Source organism: Athene cunicularia (genome assembly GCF_003259725.1).
Source record: "Athene cunicularia isolate RWA chromosome 4 unlocalized genomic scaffold, athCun1 chr4_part2, whole genome shotgun sequence".
Taxonomy (NCBI): domain Eukaryota; kingdom Metazoa; phylum Chordata; class Aves; order Strigiformes; family Strigidae; genus Athene; species Athene cunicularia.
This window is the reverse complement of record NW_020799099.1, coordinates 8,977,363-8,999,197: the sequence shown is the minus strand read 5'-3', so window position 1 is coordinate 8,999,197 and position 21,835 is coordinate 8,977,363. Positions and strand designations below refer to the sequence as shown.

The window sequence follows — 21,835 nt, the reverse complement described above, 5'->3', positions numbered from 1 at the left end:
CAAAAAACCCAAGAAAAGTTGACCTTGTTAACAGAACAGAAGTGGCAATGGGCACTCTTCTGCCGACAGGTGGATGTAGATGTCCTGATGGCTGGCATTGTACTGGGGCTGCTCATCTCTCCCCCAAGCGTTAGTTTCTGTGGCAAGCAGCTGAACAAAAAGCCCCTCATTTTCAGCTCTTCCAGAGGAAGCCAATTCAGATGCTCAGGGACCACAGCCAGCCAATGAAGTAGGCAAGGAACAGCAAAGGGCACCTGAAGTGCAGCCTGGACCTCAGGAGACCTATTTCTTCACCCTGCGAATGACCACCTCAGGGACCTTGGGCAATGCTCTTGCCTTCAGGCTTGTGTCTTCTCATGTTCCTAGTGCCTGGAGACAGCATGCCCAGCTCAGAAACCATTCCCTTCCTGCTGGGCCACTTAATGCCACACAAGAGTGGCCAACACATAAAAAGAAACACAGACAGGCAGGATCTGTATTCTTCAGCAGGAAGTTGTTACTCTGTCTCAACTTACTTCCCCTGCATCAAACAAATGTATTTGAGTCCATCAACTCCATTTCTTTCTCCTCATTGTCAAAAGCTCACCACCAGAGTGAAATGTGGAAAAGCCAGGGTTAGCTACAGAAAAATCTAAGAATGGAATGGAAACAGGACCTTCCAAAGGAAGGGCTGGCCACAACACTCCTACCATTACAGCCCTGGACACAAGGATCTGACTAATTCCCCGGGGGAACCATTTGCATCCTGTCAACACACAGAGATCAGACTGCAAGAAGTGGCCGCTATTAGCAAGTAATTAATATTATCAACTTGTGCACACAGTATGTTGAATGCAGTACAACGAGAAATCCTCGGAGGATTAAGTGGGCACACCAGAAGGAGCACTGTCACATTTTCACAGTGTCAAGGGCAACAGGGGAGTGTCAGCATAAGGGTTTTCTTCACATGATCAATTCCTGATATACTAGCATGGCCCAGCAGAAACGGACGGCACTTGCAGACTTCAAAGACCACATAAACCCTGCCCTCGAAAAGGGCACTTACCATCTCAGTAGAGGAATAGAACAGCTCATCGGCTGACGGCACAGTTGTCCTGTTAAATAGCGAGCTATTAACTGCAAGAGAACAGAAAAGGGAATACCATGAGCATGGTGCTGAAACAGCTAGGAAGGAAAGCAAATTTCAACTGTCAAGCCATTTGTTAACTCCATCAAACTGTCTGTAATCCCTTTGCTCAAGTAAAGTGAGTCAAAAGTATTGTTTCAGAGTGACTCAAAAGCATCAATCATCAATCACTTAAAAAACAGAAAAAAAGGCTAAGTGAAACATAATTCAAACCTAACTGGGTTTTTTTTGGAGTTCATTTAAAAAAAAAAAAAAAAGAAAAGAAAAACCAGACAGACAATAATACAGTATTTCATGGTTTTGCAGTATTATTTCTAGCAATTTCTGAATTAAAATAAATATCACAGAACACTCCTAATTATTACCTTAAAATTAATGCACAACCGCAAAGATACCCAGAAAAGCAAAACTAATCTCAGAATCCAGCACAAACACATTTTGCACTTAAAAAAAACCCAAACAGATTAAAAGAGTAATTGAAATCAACAGGATGAAGATAATTTCTCTGAAAAAAGGGCAGCATTCACTGTTACAATGATAAATGTTTTCCTTTTGTTTTCATGGGATTAGAAATCATTTATTTGAGATTCCATTTAGAAATGCAATCTTTCCTGAAGATAGGCTTGTCAACTATGTACTCATGTTTTATTCAGGTTTTGCATCTCCTTTTATGTCTGATAAGAATATTTAACTTGTATTAAAATATCGCATAGCTCACATTTGTTTGGCTGGAGAACGAGAAAGCACATTTGTTTCTTATCCTACTGAAATCATACTAGGGTCTAAATAAGTAGTAGGACATCTTTGTATGCAGGCAACCTTTCCCAGGTCCTTGACAAGTAAGATCTCGTGAGTTTTGCTGTGCAGATTTTGCTATGGACAGGGATCTCTCTGAAAAGGTCAGATGGGTAGCCTGCTCCTTAACCCCAAGGACAACACTTGAGCGTGGAAACTGTGCCAAGCTGCAAGCCATGCTGCGAGGACGGAGCTGAGCCTGTAAAACGATGCAATCCTTTTCTTGAGAGGTCAAGTCTGAGAAGAGATAATGTGTCTCTCAGAGTGCTTTATGCTCTTTTTCTAGCATCTCTGATGATGTCCAAACCCTCTTGGTAGGCTTGACAAATGAGATAAAAGGCCTTTTAGTTGGAGCAGCTTGTCCCCTTTGTGCAGAAACATGTAAGGTGGCCAGTCGAACCGGGGTCTTCACACTGTCACATCGGTATCCAAAAACTGCACAGAGCAGAAAGTAACAACTTACAATCTTCTAGACCTCCAGTCCCCTCCACTGCAGCTCTTGAGCCCCCTTGGCATTCAAGCACACTTCCCTGATGCTTTGCTAAACAGTTGCTATGTGGATGCTATTACTCCTGAAAGTGGATGAAGCATGGGTTTGGCTGCTGGTTTTGCCTTTTAACTTCTTGACCCACATTACAAAACAGTGCATGTTTGCTCAGAGACACAGACTGGAGGTGCAAGGATCAAAGGGAAGTCCCTGCAGGACACACTAAATAATCGTTGCCAGAGCACACACAGATCCCATTGGTGATTTGAAAGGCATTATATTAAGGTCCTGGGGAAAGTGTGATGGGGCTGGCAAGATGCTGCTCCCTGGTCTTCTGAGGCCCCTGAAAGTGGGAGCGCAGGCAGAATCCACTGCAGAAACCAAGCAGTGCAAGCCAAGGGCTGACGCAAAAACTCTGGAGCCAAATCTTAATGACACAGAGATTAAAACCAACAGTAAAAAGCCTGAACCAGAATATGAGGGAAGAGGCAGATTCACCTGTGGCATGACAACAATCAATGAAGTTTTACTTGCGCTCACTTTGGAAAAAAAGCAAATAAATCTGCCTCCAGCTCCAGCGCAACTCCTGACAGTTTATCAACCCCTGCTCACCATACCCCAACAGCCGCAGACATTATCTGCACTAGAGGAAAATCACTGGAGAGAAAGCACCTGCGACTGCATTACCCTTTTCTTCCTAGAATCAGGCATCCCCTTTTGCTAATCTGCCACATGCATTTTTATTCCATTTCCTGATGCCTGAGAGAAAGCTTGCAAGCTTTCAGGGAGGAAATGTTCGCATAAAGGATAATTGATGTCCTAATGCTCCCATGGTATCTGCTTACAAAACCTGCTGCTGCAAGGTTACAGTTTTGAGCTTTGTTTCAGAGACACTCACTACACTGCTGGGATCGCGGCTTGCTTTGGCTTAAGCTCAGATCTCCCCACTTTATCTTATGCTGTGCCATCCTCCTCAGTGCATCCACCCAGAGCCAAAGCAGAAAGAGCCCAGGCAGATGCCGGGGCACAATTCCCCCTTTCCCCAAGGCCCTCTGGTCACTGACACCATGCTGAGCAGCTACTAAATATCCCAGAAAGGCAAGGATGATATTCTGCCTCTACTTTGCCATCTTATATAGGGCTTTAAAAAAATGCAGGACATGGAGAATAAAGCCACTTAGGTCACAGACTGACCCCCATTGCATGGCTATAAGCATGTACACAAAGCAAGGCACTATCTTTATAAACAAGTGAACTTGGAACCCCTTTGCGAAAGTGTTTGGCTTAGACTCTGTCCTGGTTGTTGCTTGCTACTTTGCTGCTGATTTACTGTGGTGTGGTAAGAGAGGAAATCTCCTCTGTAGCTGTGATGAGCAGCTGATGTGGAAAGCTGTTTATTTAAGGAGCAGGAATTAAATCTGTGCTGTCTCTTGCTTATGGATGCTGCCTGTGTTTATGCAGAGACACAGCGACAGACACAGGCATGTATCGGCGTATTTCAGATCTGTGAGAGGCCAAACTGCCAGTGTCACGACTGACATACTAGCAGCTATTTCACAGGCCACTTGTTCCTCTGGTAAATTCCTTGCTTCATCAAATCCATCAAATCCACTGTGAAAGGACACACCAAGCCAAGGATGAGAAAAGCCAAAGGACCCAGCTAGCATCAGTGTAAGCCCAGCACTTGCTGCTTCCCACACAGAATCTTCAAATTAAATTTTTAGCTTGTCCTGGAGGGAGTTAAATATGGGATCACTCTGTTAGCTGCTCCATTCCCAGTTTGCTGTTTCCAATCTTCTCCCTCAACTTTGGCACCTTCTGAAGCACTGGCCTTTGTGCCTGAGTTGCCACAGACTCAGGCAGACCTGAGCAGGAGAGCTTGGTGTGGCTGAAGCCAAGTTTTCTGAACAGGCTGCTGTCAGCACCTCCAGTACTGTCTGGTCGCTCCTCCTATTCAAGGTTTATTCAGTGTTACTTGAAAAACTAAGAAACATTTGGAGATGATGATAATAAGGTCATCTTTACCCTCTGAAACAAACATCTGGCAAAGAGGCAAATCAGATGAAGAGAGAACTGTGGCAGCGAGGGTTTGTGAACTCTGCCAAACCACACATGCTGATCCTCCCCCTGCTTTCTTACAAAGGTAAAGACCAGGCAAAAATCTCTTATGAAATAACATGTGGGCTTTTGTCACATGTTCCATTTCCTCTACACATTCCAGCTGTACCACCACATTTGCCCCGGGCACTGGTCTGTCCCCATAGGCATTTAGATGGGAAGTGGAGATTTTCAATTCGGCACTGACCATTCCCCCATTGTCCTAACTCCAAAAAAAGAAAACACCCTGCCATTCAAATGGAAACAGAATTAGACCAGCATCCAAGTGCTTGCAGAGATCCTACATTTAATAACGAACATAAGCACACAGCTCCTAGGGACACCTTTTGCACAGAGGCAGCTAGCAGCACCCAGAAGCTTTTCCTGTTTGACAGGTATGTCAAGATAACCTTAAGTTTACTTTGAGCACAAATCAAGTTTCTTACTCACTCCTCATTGTTTGAAGAATCCTAGGAGTGGTCACAGCTTCCCTAATGGTACAAGCCAGTGTATTTCTGTTTGTATTTGGGTTTTGTAACCTTTTGTTCCCGGTTATGTTGCCGGATCTATATGTATGCTGGCTATACCTGCCTTGCAGCCCACGCTCTAGTGATAGGCTGAGCTGTTGGATACACTTCCTCTCTAGCAAGGAACTGTTTGTGTTTTTCCACACATACACGTAGCCAGGAGGTGGAAAACCACCCATGTTTGGGTAATGCCCTGAATAAATCCAGCTTCTGCACTTGACAAAATGGCACAGTGGATACCAGTAATAACCTGAGCACCACAGCAGTGACGTGGCCACCACTTCACAGACTTTTTGGAGGGATGCCATTCAGAATGAACAGTCACAGGGATGCAAGGAGACAAGGGTACAGAGCCAGCTTCTCCACTAACAACGCTCACATGAAGAGGCCCAGGAAGGTTGGCTAGAAAAGCATACCAGTTGGCACATAGGGTGAAATTCATCCCTCAGCTTCAAAATAAGGCTAAGACAGGATATCTGCAGATAACTGATACAGAAGGATTAATCTACCTGTTAATTATCTGAACTGCAGCACAATAGAGAAAGTAAGCAAATGCGATCTCTATCTGCAAACTGAAGAGCTAATTAAACATTCTCTTACCTGGATATAATGGTTCGCAGGCACAGGAGTAATGTGTGATATAGTCCACCTTGAACTCGGAGTTGATCGGGTAATGATCTGCCAGCTTGATCATCTTCTTGAAAGCATCATAAATGAAGATGAAGCTAATAAGGGAGGAAAAACCTTCTTCGGTGAAGCGGGTGAAGTACTTGACCAGGAAGCTGGCATCAGTAGCGACAAGAATGAGACATTGGAAGGCTGACCAAAGGCCGATCCAGAGACGAAACTCCAGGTAGTCAAAATCATTGTCTCTGCAACAAGACAGGAGTGGAAAGAAGGGAAAAATATCGGGGTTAGATAAAGCCACACAAGATCGTGACTTCCCAGTGAGCAGAGCATTCCCAAGAGCTAAGCTCTCCCTTTTCAGCCAGTCAAGTCCATAAATGTATGCAGTTCAGTTTAATAGCTGAGGTGGCAGAAAAGCATGCAGAAATGATCAGTCGTCTTTACACCTCCAATAATAAATGTTACCAGTGAATTCAAGCTCTTTCTAGGCTTCCCAGTAAAAATCCTCCCTTGGTAAACATGCACAGAGCTGTAAAGGCCCAAACATCCAACTGTCCAGACCGACAGCAATTCAACGCTGACAGCCTTCCACCAGCTGAAGACATAACCACAGTTTACAAATCTCCTTCCGAAAAGTAATCTTCTGCCAAGCCTCACACTCAGGAGCCTGCATTTCCATTTCTCAGGCCCTTGCACTACCTGCAGAAATCAAAGCATCAGCAGGAGAAGATCAATAAGGACAAAGCAGAAGATGATAAACCCTTGTGCCAGGACGTGGCAGGCTCTGGAGAATGATGGAGTGAAGTGCATCGTTCCTTCCTGGGAAGTTTGTTTGCCCCTTGTATGCTTCTTGAGGCTGCCATGCCTTGACAGAGCAGGGGTCCAAAGGCAGGTTTTTAGGACTGAACAAATGTGAAAAGTGAACACCAGAGCAGATGAGGCCCTGCTAGGGAGGTTGCTGCTTGCTCTGAGGAAGGGAGTGGGAAGCAGTGGGGCCAGCAGCCCCAGCCAGTCTGTCTTCCCTGGAAGCCAGGAATCCTGCAGCACTGAAGGACAGAAGAGGAAGGGCAGTTTCTGTGGAAAATCTGTGAACAAAGTATCTAACAGTGTTGGAAAGTTCTGGGGAGGAGACAGGGCTCAGTTTATCCCTTCCTTACCCCAGCTACCTCAAGTGTTGTAAGAAAAACTGAATGTCTCTCGCTGTGAATAAATTTAAATAAAAAGCAGCAAAAGCCATCTTCAAGACACCTTAGGAGTGCAGGCTACACCAGAGAACCACCCACAGCTCTAAAACATAATAGCAGAAAAGCATCTTCAAGCCCCTCTCCAAGGCATGAGGGAGATGGAGAGAGAGGGACTGCCCTGCAGCACAACCCCTCCAGGCCTGTTTGCATCGAGAGAACAGGCATGGGTCAGCACCAGCTCCTCCAAAGAACTGCACGTGCCTTGCAGAGGGCTTATCTCCTAGTACCAGGTACCTGGCAAAACTCTGTGCCTTCAGAGCTGGCTACAGGCTGGTCCCACCATTTCCTCATCTGCACCACAGACTCCCTCAAACCTTGCATAGTCATCATGAAAAATGTCCCTGCATCTCCTATGTACTTGTTTCTGCACACTATTTCCAGGTAGACACAGTGTGCTCTTGCACACCTCTACCCTTTGGCAGTGTTCACACGCTGGCTGCAAACAGCAGCAATTTTTCATGGTGCACCCAAGGCACCTGCCCCTCTGCCAGCACCTCCTGGCCAATGGTGGGGCTCAAGGGCCATTTTCTAGTACATGGTATAAAACTGCAGAGTAAAGAACAAAAGAGCACCTACAACCACCCTGAGATTGTAAAATGGGAGAAAAGGCTGCAGACCAGGCAGGGTGCCAGTTAAAGGTTTTCTGCTGGGCAGTGTCATGCATTTTTGTGAGGATCCTGGGTCAGATGTCAGGTAGGCTCAAACAGAGCTGGGCATTTGCATTCAAACCAAGCCTCTGCAATGGTTGCTCATTATTGTAGATAAATATCTCAGGGAGGGCTGTGGCCTTCTCACACTGAGAGTCTGACCTGGAAGAGGGGTAAGGAGCAAAGGAAGAAACAAAGTGATGATTTATAAAAAGGTTAAAAAAAAAAAAAAAAGACCTCAGTGACAGGTCTCTCAAATATCCAGATATCTCATAGATATCATCATGAGATATCCAAATATCTCATAGAGCAGGAACTGTCATCCATCTGACCAAGTGTGGAGAAGATGGCTGGCAGAAGCCCAGGTGGCATCCTGACTACACACCACTGAAGAACCTCAAAAGCTTCTAAGCTACTTTTTTATTTTTTCACCCCTCAAAATCCTGCAAGCACTTCTGAAGCTCACAGAGCAAATGAAAAAGCACAGGACATTCCACATACACAATACAATAGGCTAAGTACTTTTGCCATGATTAATTTTCTTTCCAAGGTCTCTGGAGGGGAAACTTTCCCAACAGACCACTTTTGCAGCTGGAAGGCAGAAGGGCTGGGGTCCTGCTTTCCTGGGGAGCCCAGTGCCTCCCTTCCTGCTGCTTCCAGCTCGGAAACCCGGACTCAGTTCACAGCGGGCATTGGAGAGGCTCTGCAGGGGAGCAGAGCTCACTAGCCAGGATGCAAGTTGACCCAGGGCGTCCTGTAGCATCAACCCACTTTGCAGTGAACGCTGCTCCTGCAGGCATCCAGAGCTAGATGCACGGCTGGGTACGCAAAGCTTTTTTAGATATCTACACACACACACAAACACAGGGTCAAACTTTAAATGAATCACTAGATGGGAAGTCTTTTTAATTTTGCTCCCAGCAGGGAACAGGGTGTTGTGAATATGAACAATCACAAATGCATTATTGAAAAATCACAGTACTTGATTCCAATTTCCTTGTGAGAAAGTCTCCCTTGAAAAACCCTGCCATTCTGCTCCAGCAGGTTGTTAGGACAATAGCTTTTATAACCACCACCTCCTCCTTGGGTTAAAAATAAACACCTTCTCCCTCCCAAAACCGTACAAAGTGTTTTTCCATCTCGCTTTTTTTTCCTTCCGTGTGCTGCACCTGGGCTTTGACCTGCCAGCCAGATGCAAACAGCTATAGCATGTCTACTCCTGATTTTATTCATTTATCCCAGTTGAGGAAAGAAAAGTGACCCCCTCTTCCTCTGCTGCAGAGCTCACACCGGTCAGCAGCTTCCAGTTTTCCCCTCCCTAGGCTAGTCTAATTTTCTGTCCATTTTTCCTAGCCTTCATCTTTTCTTGCCTATGCTCCAGTGGGGGGAAGAGACAGGCTCACAGTCCATCTCCTCTGCCCCTCTTTGGCAGGACTAATCAGACTATGCCAAGGAGAGCATCAGAACCAGGGCCAGGCAGGAGGGGACCGCATTGATTCCAAGGTGCAGGTTGTCTCTCCATGGCATTGTCAACTCCAAGATTACCTTCTTCCCGGCTTGGCATGAATACAGCTCTGTCTAACAGCAGTCAGAGCGTGCTGTGAGGCCACTCGGTCTTCAAACCCAACAGTACTCATTATAAAATAACACCAACTTCGACAACGCAGCAGGAGAATCAGACCCTGCCCGTTTCATCCTGCCCTGCATTGTTTTCACAGACATGGCTCACTCTGCCACAAGTATTATCAAATGAGTTGACTAACCAAAAGAAATCATCTCACTCCAAGAGAGTCCAGTATAGTACTGTGTATGTAGGATCACCTGTACCTATACTGTCTGCCTTAGGAGAAGCTCCGTACCTCAGAAGACTTCTCCAACACGGAGGATATTCACAGGAAAGACATGAATATATGCTCTCATTATTTCTGAGTAGCTACTCACATAGATTAAATATAATGAGGAACGCGATACAATTAAACTACCAAACATATATGTCTCCTGTACTATTACAACCTGCAGCCATGTTCAGCTTAGTAATTCAATAGACCTTTTCTAAAAATAACCATCAATGGCCAAAGAGCTGTTCCACATCACAGGTGACTGCTTTTGAAAGAAAGCCCAGTAATGCCTTAACTCCAAAAGCTCTTGCTTTGGTGTACTGAAACAGAAATCTTTCACAACTTACTGTGCTGCAAACATTCCCTGACAGGGGAAGGGAGGGCATCAAGTGATTTGGGGCGTTTTCTGTAAAACCTAAACGCCTTTCTGTTTTACAGAAAACACCATCCAAAGTATCAGCAGCCCTACATGTAAAATCATCAATGAATATGCTGATTCCTTTAGGGATTCTCATTACATTTTGCCAGCATTGCAGATGTGGGAATAGTAAATGAGGGCACCTAAGAAAGTGGAGTCCCTTTAGCTCTGGGTGTCAGCTATCGCCACTGCATCAAGGTTAACATGGTGGGGAGGGAACAAAACCTCTTTATACTGGTTAAAATGAAAAAAAAACCACACCCAAACCCGAGCGTTTAATGCAGCAAAGCTCCACCAAGGAACCCTAAGGACAGAGATCGATAGCTGTTTCTAACATAGGTACTTTTGCTTTTATAAGTAATATCACTTATTTCAAATGAGTACTGAATTAAGGACAAATTTTTGGTAACCTTGAGACCTGCAGGATTTTGTCAGTGCAATCACTGTGAGTTGGATTCCCTTCTTTGCTCCTATGGCAAATACACAGCAGCCAGGGAAACACATGCAGTATCTGGAGAGGAACAGCACAGGGACTGCAACTAGTGCAAACATTCTCAACTTCTCACCAGGCTTGGCCAAGACTTTCCAAGAGGCCCTAAGGAGACACCCACACACCAGGCAGTGCCCAGGGACATGCATGCCTGAGGAAATCCCCAATGTGATTGCACTGCAATCTCAACAAGGAACAAAGAGATGTTTCATTTCATGCACTAAATCCCCTCCTTCCCCACCGCTAGCCCTCTCATTCCCTAGCTAGTATTTCATTAGTGTGAGACATTCCTTCCCTCCTCCCTCCTCCACCCTGGTACTTACTTGCTGAAATTAAAGAGAAGCCGTTCAAAGACAAGGACAGGTCCTGTGCTGCTCAAAATTGTGAGTGGCTGACCAGCAAAAAGGCAAAATATCGCACCAGTGACTGCCGTGCCCAGGAAGCTCTCCAACACGCCCTGTGGTAGACATAGGAGAGAATTGAGTTCTCCTAAATAACCCTTTCTCTTAGCACTGTTGCAAGAAAGTAAGTAGTTACATCAGTGACCAGTCGTGTGCTGTATACCGGTATGTCCAAGACTAAGAGAAGACCATCTCCTGCCCTCTCCTGCAGCTGCACACAAAGATGTGATCAGCCCACACAACTCCTAGTTAGTCAGCATAACCAGTAACCTTCCCTGGTTATTTATGAGGCCCAGACTTGAATAACATCATATTGTACTTTGTATTTCACAAGGGGAAGAGAGTGTTTTCAGATACCACTTAAAGAATTTGAGAACTCCTTGACCACCTCCCACACCTTTGACAGCAAAGATACACATTTGCAGGGCTTTCAAACAGGCACAGCAGAGCACAGCTAGAGGACAGCACTGACATTCTCCAGCACAACAGACGGTGGGTTTGGTTTTTGTTTTTTTTTTCTTTCTCCAATTGAGCAGTCACTCCCCCTAGACAAATAAGATGCCTTTCTTTCAAGTAACTGGTTGAGTAAGGGAGATGCAAACCAAACAAGGCTACTTCATCCAGCAGTCACGTGTTGAGACCCAAGTTCATCAGATGTCACCAGCAACTAATAAATTCCACATTTAACAGGCTCTACAATTACCTTTGACATGTGTGGCATAACAGCTTTGCTGGAGAAGGATTAAAGAGCATGCTTGATGCATTCTTTGATTTTCATGTCCAACTATAGCTGGATGATACCTACTTTTAGAATGTAAAATGTGGATGAAGTATCAATTGCAATAAAATGTGATTATTGACTAAGCATGCTTCCCTCTACAAAAAAGGCAAAATTTGCTGGACCTTACTTCCTTTGCTCTTATGGAAATTAAGCTGTTTACACTTGACTGAGTTTTAAAGGAACAACAAGAGCATCATCACTACTAAGACACGGAGCCACCAGCATCACCCTCTCCAGGAAAACCTACCCCAAAACCAGGGACAGATTTAAGCACAGGCTTGTGAGCTTCATTGTAGCTTCACTTGAATCAGCAGCCTCATTAATACTGCACATGCTCAGCAACCAGCAATTAACGGCATGGGCAGATCCTTCTTTCCATCCGTGACAAACTGCAGGGTTGGGGCTGCAGTTCTTCTGATTTACCAGTGGTAGCATGAAGAATTTAAATTAAGTTTTATGGCTATCCTTCTTGGAAAGACTCAAGTTACTGTTTACACTGAGGAAAGTATATTCATACTGTCATATGTCAAACCAGTATGTTACTATGTAGAGCAGAAGATTTTTCTATATTGACTGAATTATCAGCAGAACTTTCTCTAAAAGCAATCATAAAGGTTTTTCTGGCCACAAACATGATCTCAAAATGCCAGTGATCAAGCACTGTTATCTCTGGGTAATTAAAGTGGAGGCATAACAGCTATGCAGAGAAGCAAAAGGTAAGGAAGGTTTTAAAAGCTGCCTGATCTGACACACGTTCAGTCACTCGTCAGTCTAGACAAGCTGCTGTAGAGTGGACAGAAACAATCTGGCCTCGGCAGAAGGTGACATCCTTGGTCTGATCTGTTTCTAAGTGCTACTGGTGATGCCCATTGCTAGCAGCCCCAGCCCTTGCAGGGATCAGTGTAAGGGACATCTGCGTGCTGTGACACCCTGAAGCTTTCATACAAGGATTGCAAAGGTTTTTACAGGGGACACAGACGAGAGCCTACGAGCCTTTGCTTGCTGCCTTTGGGGGACTTGTGAGGATGAGACAATTGCTCTTGGGGCACAGAACAGTATTCGCACAGCTGATCCCCTTTGCTCCTCCTCCATTACTCATGGAGAGGGCCCTCACAGCCAGCACATCTGGAATCTCTTTTCCCGGCATTCTTCCACGTGTCTGTAGCTAAGAATAGTGTCTTTTCTCAGAAACATAAAACTCTGAAGTGAGCTTTTAAAGAAACGGTGGCTGTGCCAGGCTCTCTGGGGCAGGCAGCACGGGATGGGTGATTTTTAGCGCCTGACCCAGCAGCAGTTATATAATTGTTTACAAGAAACAAGAAGCTTGAACTGTGACACTGTAGCCCCAGAAATACTGTTCTCTATGAGGACAAAATATTGGGGAAAACTAAGAAAACTAGGTGCTGCTCCTCAGCTGTAGAAGCTGGCATAATCTTCCCTTGCATTTCTGAGTATAAAGATTCAGTGCACACTTCCAAACTCCTTCCTGCTGCAGGAACGCACCATAGTTTGAGCAACACTTGACATGAACCTAGATTCTGATCCCACTAAGCAGCTCCCTGGAGACACCACTTGAACCGGGTGCCTTGGGACACTTCACTCTGGCTCTTGATCATACAGGGACGTTTGAGCATGAAGAATGCACAATTTTGTTATTCTGTTGAAAACCTGCCAGCAAAACCCTCTCCAGGCTCCCGCAGAAGCCAACAGACCTAATGCCTTTTCAAACAAGGATGGTGAATACGCGTTTGTAGAAGGCAGATGGCAAAATAAAAGCCAGTTGTGCCCAAAAGCTCCTGAGAAGCAAAGGGACAAAGCATTCAGCAAGACTTGTGTGCTGGTTCCTTCTGCTGCTCTGGGATTTTTTGTCATTAATGGTTATGCTGTGTTTATATTTGCTGCAGAGCTTCCCCATTACCAAAGTGGTATTGCTGACCTGCAGAGCATCAATGGTTTCCCTTTTCAACATGGAGAATAAATCACTGACCTCAAAGCAGACTGTTCCCACAGCTTTTGTCTTTCTAGGGACTTTTTTTTTCTGCAAGCAATAGGAAAACTCAGACTGGGTTTTATCTACTGCAGAGAAAACTACAGACTAACCTGTTTTTTATCTTCCTTCTGTCTTTCCACCCCATTGTGGCTCCCCTCCTATGCAGCTGACAGTCTTGGACATACTTTGGCAAAATGAGACTGTCACATTTTGGGTTTTTATTGTGAGCATTAAGGAACTAAACTGTCAGTTTCAGTGGTAAAATATATTTTGCTACTTGTTAATAAATGTTTATGGGATACAAAGGTAAGAGAAAAGACTTTTGGACAAAGTAAAGTTATTATGTGCGCTAAATTTGGAATTGGGTAACATTTCCCTTTCCTCCCCCTACTTTAAAGACTGTACCTCGTACAGACACAGACAAAGCTAGCTGTGCTACTCAGTCACAGAAGAGTGATGCTCACTGGTGGATCCTGGAGGCCTTTCCATTCTCTGCTTCCATTTTCTAGTATTTCTTTTCAATGTTGTACATCATGCATTTGTTTGAAGACTGCTACAGAGCTGAGTTTTGGAAGAGGTAAACTGTATTTCTACAGGGGAAAGTTTGGCACTCCGCCAGCTACAGAATCTTACTCTAGCCTGTAATTTACCATGGGGAGGCACAGAGCTCCAGATAGGTGCCCCGTTTTTCTATGGTTTATTTAATTAAACCTGCATAAATTCAGTCATTGTCACTATGTGCTTAATTATTGTTAGGAGACTGAACGTGGCTGCACTGAATCTATCTAAATACTACCTCCTATACTTTCTTCCTCTTCAAAAAGCCAAAGGATCACTAAAGTGCATGGCTAGAGCGTAGTTCTGCTCCAGTCAAACATGAAGGACCTACAGCAGTGTTAATACAGAATTCCTTTCTTTTAGACTTCATCTAAAACCGAGTCCTCCTTTGAAGCCCCTGCTTTTGCCTTCACTGCTGACCCAGCCTGTCTCTGGATATGCAATATGATCCTCAGGATCTGATCTCCTACTATTACAAAATTTGTCTTTCTAAAGAACTCACATTTTTCTTCTGTGTCACACTCTCCTGACTTACTTGCCTTCCTATGAACCGTAAGGTTTTCTTTTCACCACGGAGGCAGAAGTCCAAGGATTGTAAGAGTCATGCAGAGGCTTCAGTGCTATGCTCTGATGACACGGAAAGTCTGAATCAGACTTAGTAAACTTAATTTGACTGAGATGGTACAACTGAGACACAAACACAGAAAAATAGATCAGAGGAACTTCTCTACAAAGAAGGAGTAAGAACCTTCTCTGTCACCTGGCCATCTTTCAAACACCATTTAAGGGAACCTCTTGTACAATTTTTCAGAGGACAGCCATTCAAGAGCAGACAAAGCAAGCCAACTTTCAGTGAAAACACAGGATATCTCTATTAACCGCATCCAGCATTCAAGCTTTGTCAGTGGCCAACCCCGCCCCTGACTGTACTTGTTGCTTCTGAAAGCTCTTGCTAACCTGCATGTTTTCTGTAGCGTCACCAAGCAGTCCTCCAAAAGTGATAGCGTTGGTCACTGTGGCCAGGTAGATGAAAAGAATGGCTGAAAGGGCTTGAATATTTAAAGCATCATAGAAGTCACTGGCAAAGAACGGTGCTTTCCTCTTTATGTCTTTGATTAAGCCACCACAGAATCTGAAAAGACAAGCAAGAGAAGACTTGCGCAAAATGTTTTACAGTGAAAGTCACCAAGATAAGCAATCAGAAACATTGCCAGAAATGAAGTATTATCTGAAAGGAATGAGATCATCACATTACATAATAGCCTTACTGCAGCTGTGATAGTCCAGGGGTACCACGGAGATAACGTTGTAAAGAAAGATAGTATCTTGAACGTGTGATGCAGCTGGAAAAAGACAAATTTCAGGAACACAAGTCCTGCTTCTGATGAAACAGACCACTAAAGTTTGCAGTTCAGGAAGCATGTCTGTTGTTTTTTTCCCCAACTATATTGGTTGATGTAATAAAATATATTAACTCTAGTCTAAATCCCTGCCTAAATATCTCCACATGGCAGACACAATGGTTGGGTGAGCCAAACAATCTGCTAAACGGAAAAATGCTTCAAACTGCTAACCAGAAAAAGAACTAGAAGTAAAAACGCAAGTAAGTGAAATCATCTTGGAGAACAAGAGAGCTCCGCTTGCAGACACAGTCTTTTGCAATCACAGACAAGACAGTATCTAACTTATAAACTCCATGTGGCTCTGACCTCTGACACTGCCAGCATGAAAAATATTTCTGGTTTGTCTCTTGTTCCCTTGTACGCAGTTCACCACCAACGTCAGGACTGTTCAAACACTTTGTAAGCGGAGAAGTACATGGTAGATGGGTACATGCTACTTTCTAACCCAGAATCAGAATATATCGACTGCCTTGTCCACACCAATGTGTAATTTCAGACTTTCAGACTTTTCGCCTAGAATTTAGATACTCTACTAGAACTTAAAAAAAATACAGAGTGGGAGAGAGGGCAAAACATCACCACAGAAACCTGTGTATTGACCCTGAAATGCTGAGCACATTGTTTTATGGCCACCTAAACTGCATTCCCAGTCTACTGGTCTTTTATGTGGCATACAGGCAGAGTAATAAAGCAGAGAGTATGGCCTCAGGCTCTGTTACCTTCTGTGTTCCTGTCCCATAAAAGCCTTCACCTGTGCAACTCAACTACAACAGGAATGTCTGGAAAAGGGAACATTGCTGCTTCTGGTTGAAGTACTTTCAGCAATCCAAATGGAAACTGTAGCTGCACCTGCCATGTTTACATCACTCACAATTTGTCTAACTTCACAGACTTTCAATAGCCAACACCTACCTGAGCTTTCTTTCATTTTTTATTACCTCATCTAAGATGCTTGGTAATTTACAGAGGCTGGATGTTCAGAACCCTTTAGACAGTCCCAAGCTGGGCACTAAAAACGCCAGGGCATGTTCTGGGGGTCACAGCTCAACCTATACAAACAGTATGTCAGGACGGAAAGCAGAAGGAATGAAAAGCTCTGCAAGAACAACATTGCCACCTTGCTTGGATATTACTGACCTGCCAGTTCGTTGCAGTTCTTCACAGTCCCCATGGCCCCCGCTGCCGTGTCCTCCATCATGAGGCGTGTCGCCATTCATCTGTAGATTTTCTCCACCAGAGTACATGTTTTTCCTAGGCAAGAAGGAAAGTCAAACTGAGGCTCATTGCATTGCCTGACGGCTCCACAAAGCATAATCCACACACAGTTCTTCCAAACAAGCATTACACAGCCTTTCCTGAAGCCATGTTGTACAAAGGGGATGAGAAGGCTGACCTGCTGGCAGCCAAAGTGCAATGTCAGGTGTTAGAAAGACCAAGCAGAATCTTAAAGAGTCTGGATAACCACTATGTATGTTATTATATGCTTACATCATCATCTTAAAGGTTGCAGAATTGCAAGAACATCATCCCTCCAGCTATTAAGACCTGAAAATATCTCTAGTACTTTCGAAATACAGACAGAGGCAGGTCATTCTGCAGTTGCTCAATAAACCTGGTGTACCCAAAGCACTGGCTCTTCCCATCACCTTTTCAGAATTGATGCACACCATCCTTCATCACAGAGCTAAACCTGCCTGGCTCTGGCTACTACCTTTTATCTGAAGAAGGAAGAGACTTGGGGGGCTCTATCCTAATGGCTGGATCCCATTCCCCAGGGGGGAGCACAATGACTTCATCCAGAAACTCATCAATGCCAGCAATCAGGTCCTGCCGGTCCTTGGCTTTATAGGCAATGTCGTGGAATACCTGCAAGGAAAAGAGACTCCATGTATAAGAATAGAGATTCTCTCTTGCAGGCATATTTCTAATTTTTAACAAAACATACATTTCCAACATTTTAAAAAGTGTTACTACAGCAATTATCAATTTCTTTTATCCAAAAAATGTTTTCCTATAAATAAGGAGTTTCAATTATACTGTGAACAGTTTTACAAAGCCACAAAAAAGTGTTGATCCTTTTTTCCTACCTACTTCAGTCTATCAAAAAATAGGTTAGTCTTCAACCCTGTGATAAAGAAATGATGACAATATTTACTCAAAAATAGTAACAAGAAGGACAAACTAGTTTTATTGGAAGGCCTAGTATTACTGGTAAAGAGCAAATGAGAGAAGAGGGAAAACGAGCATTAATGCTGAATTTTACAGAAATCTTTTGGACTACTTGGGATGAAGGTGGATCACCACATGTGATATACTTAGTAAGAACAGTTGGTGGTAGGAAGGATGATTCTGGGGCTATTTTGCTCCAAGCAGTGGAATGACAGAAAACAGAAGAGCTGAGACCAGGCGAGCAGTAATTAAGGGAATCATAGGAGAGCAAAATAACATAAGAAGAAAGCAAACAACAAACATAATGTAAATGAGCCCCAGATGCAGAGAGCCCAGGGGATGCTGGAAGAAAGAAGCCATAAATGAATATTGAAAGCCCAGTCATCTCATTGAAATGTATGATTAGCGAGTAATTGCTAGCTACTCAAGCACAATACATAAGCACTGCCCGAATGAAGTAGTGCTCTGGGATACAGCTCAATACAGGACAGTATGGCCTGGGTGCAACGATTTCTGTGGTAATTACCTGAAGCATAGTTTCAGACTACTGTGAACATGCAATGTGACACAAGGCACGCACCACAACAAGATTAATGCAAAGATAAACTCACAGTCCATTTGAAAGAGTGATTGCTAGCAGGAAAATACACACGATGGACAAAAACTGCCTATAGTCATGCTTTCATAAAAACATGAAGCCAGATTAAATAATTATGTAAATTAAGGGATTAGAAGGTGACTTTTGTCTATTTCAGCTTTATGTGCATCCCACCCATGTACCCATTCCAGTCAACCACGCTGGAAGAAAGGACATCGTTATTAGCTAACAAAGTGAAACCTGGGAGAACCCATTTTGCACAGGACATGTTAAGACACCTACCTCATCTGACATTAGAGTGGCAATGGCTCGGCCAATCTCATGGTAGGACTTTGCTTTGCCCTTCGGTCCAAGTAGAATGAAGAGAAATCTGACAAAACAAACAGATCACTCCCATTTAGGACAACAAAATGGATCATTTATTACTTACACAATATCTAGACAGAAATTCAACCTCAAGAAGCTGTGGCCTTATTTAAGAGATCCAGAGGCTACTAGTGCCCTCCAGCTAACCTGGGAGTAGAGGTTACACCCTGCAGCCCATCATGCTTATTCAGACAACAAAGACACTGCCCAGACTTTTTCTCCCAAAAAGCCTTGAAAGTAGCCTTGAGACCACGACATCCAAATACTATCACAGTCCTCCTCAGAAGTCGCTACCATCCTACCAACCTAGACTTCAGAATGAGGTGAAGGAAGGACATTCTCTCAATGCCCAGTACCTGGAAGTGAACTATGCATGATGGATACGGCTCCAGCACAGAGCAGTTGACACTCCATGCCCTGTGCACTGCAGAAAGCCATGGTGATTTAATTGATCATATGTTACAGCTCCTTGTAGCTATTCAATACTTATATAAGGTATCTGTTTTAAATGTTTCCCTAGTACTATTCCAGTGCCATTTACGTGACAATAGCAGTGATGTAACTGCTGCTAGAGAGCCAGGAGGGGACAGAAGATTTAAGGATTGCTCATTCTGGGCAGTGACACACCTGAGCACACTCTGCACACAGGACAGACCAAGTGTGGCCAGCACAGAAGTGAGCACAGAGGTAAGAGGGAAGATGCTATTAACTATTCACATTGCTCATTGTCAACTACATCACTTCCCTGAGCTACCAGATAGCACTTATTAATGCTCTGCTGGGGCCAAGATCTCTGTTACAGTTCAGCACCCAGAGTAGCTACTCACATGTGAAGAGAAACCATTAAGCTAAAATAGGGCTTTAGGTATAAATAATTAAGCCCAACTTGTATGCCCTGAATTTCTGCTCCAAGTATACAACACGTACCAGACCTGTAAGCCCATCTGATGGCTTCATAGTCACAGCTTAATTCTTAAGCAGACAATTTAAGCTGTAAACCTAATCCTATGATAGGCACCATCAGCAAGGGTGACTACCTCTACAAGGTATTGAGAGTTCATTTCCTACATGATCTCTTTGGGCAGCAACTAGATCCAAGTCACTGCTAATAAAAAACACCATGATATGAAATCTTTGGAGACAGGAAATTACTGCTCTTTATCTTTCCTGCCCTTGCTTTTGTCAGTGCTAACATGCTATGAATCAGGACTTGCCTACGTGACAGTATGTTCTAATTAGATTCCTTGATGGAAAAGGCTATACAGGGAAAATGGCTGCTCTGCCAATAAAACTGTCTTGCAGTTGTGCCAGAGTAACAGGAATGCTGGTGAAAGGTGGCTGGGTTTTCCAACCTCTTAACAGACACTCAGAAAAAGTATGAAGTACAGCCTCAAGGTTGGATCTTCAAATGTACCTAGATCCTCCTGGACTGGAATTTTTAAAAAAAAAAAAGATAGCCCCATTCAAATAATACTCGTTCAAGAAAGACCTAAGCCTTATCTTAGACACTCCCAATTCTTAAACTAAGTTTCATAAGCAAGGCCAAGGTATCAATGCAGAAACGATAAAAGCCATTACCTCCTGTAGAAATACTCTAAAGTTGATTTCATGCTGTAGACAGGTGCCAAGCTGGCAGCTCCTTACTCACACAGCATCTATGGCCTTGGCTCTAGAAATACAAGCTTCCTACAAATCCCCTGTTCAGATTTGTCCCAGGAAAAAAAAAAAGATTTGATTCATGGCTATGTCATGAAAATACATCTGTCTTCATTCTCATCTCTTCACCTTGGTTTGTTAAGGAAGCCCTGTTACTTCTATTGGCCACCTCGCACAATGGCCAATATTTGGTGGCCTGTGGATTTCAGTGGAGACCATCGTGCTGGTCAGACAGTGTCATTTTGTGCATTCAGCCTGAGCTGGACTCTAAGTAGTGATCTTGAGATAAAAGTCTTTCTCTCCCATCAACTCATCCTTGCAATTAGCAACAAAAGAAGCCACATGGCAAGAGACCAACTTCTCCATTTCACCTAATTTAGCAAAGAATGGGAATTACTGGGGCAATTTTCAGCAAACTCCCTATCAGCATGTGTTTCAAACAGAAACACTAAAAGCTGCTCAAAACAACTTTAAAGCTTCCTGAATTAAGCATTTTTCCAATTACAGCCATACCTTTCAATCAGTAATGGAAAATAAACACACTATAACCTTTGGTAACTTGTCTTATCTAAAACCTTTTGCATTACTTCCAGTGTGAATTTGGGTTAGCTTCAACTTCCAGACATAAATTTCAAATGTCTCTCATAGCTAGACTGAAGAACCCTCAATAATTAAATTCCTTTAAATATCCTCCCCTATCGATCCAGTCACTCGTAGCCACCTGTCAGTAAGGCTAAGCCATTTGAGGCTTTTCTCCTCTCTTTCATCACTTCAACGGCTCTTCTGTGATCTTTCTCCAGTGCATCAGTGTCTTCCTCAGGGAAATCATCCAAGAGCTGGTGGTTTTGTCAGTGCAAATATATAGATTAAATAACCTGTGTTTACTCAGGAACATCATGTGAGCCTGCTTTCCTGAGGAAAATGAAGTTAGGAACAGCGAGTCAGGGGACAGGACAAGCATGGGAAGCCTTAGGAAACCTGATAGGATGATGGGGAGAGATGGGATTATTGCCATGGTGGAGGGAAAGAACATGGTACATACTTCTAGGAAACCAGGCTTTAGCAGTTCCAGCACTGTCAGAATGATCTGCTATATCCAGGGATCACCCCAGCATCACCCACAGAAAAGTATGACTCAGAGCACAGTTCTTTCACCAGTGATCTCTGTGCCTTGAGAGAGAAGCTGACATGGGGGCAAGTTAAAGCACAGATGACTGTATTGGTCTGGGACATGGAGACACCCTCTTCCTTATTTGTCAGCCTTTGATATATTAACTATACATTTTCTCAAATGCTGCTGACAGAATGTGAGACACAACAGGGTTGAGAGGTGTGACACATCACCAGAAGTAGTCCTTCCCTTACAAGCACTGTATTAAGTATTATTTGAGCTTCCTAAATCAAAATATCATGAGGTACTAAGTCAAATATAAGATACATTATATCCAAACAAGTACTTTCTATTCTAAAAAGTCTAGAGTCCTATTAAAAAAAAGGCATCAAGTTAGTAGAACAGGATCAATAAATACATCTTAATTGACATTACAGTAACGCTTCCTAATCGAGTTCTTCCTAAGGCTTTCAAGTGTTTTAAGGTTCACAGGGAGGTGACTAAGG

The 21,835-nt window shown here is 43.7% G+C and overlaps 1 protein-coding gene across 11 annotated transcripts in view; it reads right to left on the bottom strand.

Annotated features, from left to right (window-relative positions):
- Nucleotides 1-21,835, bottom strand: part of SLC4A4 (solute carrier family 4 member 4) — a 230,632-nt gene that overhangs the window by 29,063 nt on the left and 179,734 nt on the right. For all 11 annotated transcript variants that reach the window (XM_026847425.1, XM_026847427.1, XM_026847426.1 and 8 more), the window contains 7 exons: nucleotides 18,479-18,566; nucleotides 17,141-17,295; nucleotides 16,567-16,680; nucleotides 14,984-15,158; nucleotides 10,620-10,753; nucleotides 5,633-5,904; nucleotides 1,046-1,116 (listed from right to left, as the gene is read on the bottom strand). In XM_026847425.1, coding sequence (XP_026703226.1) covers nucleotides 1,046-1,116; nucleotides 5,633-5,904; nucleotides 10,620-10,753; nucleotides 14,984-15,158; nucleotides 16,567-16,680; nucleotides 17,141-17,295; nucleotides 18,479-18,566 — 1,009 coding nt within the window. The remainder of the gene's footprint in view (nucleotides 1-1,045; nucleotides 1,117-5,632; nucleotides 5,905-10,619; nucleotides 10,754-14,983; nucleotides 15,159-16,566; nucleotides 16,681-17,140; nucleotides 17,296-18,478; nucleotides 18,567-21,835) is intronic.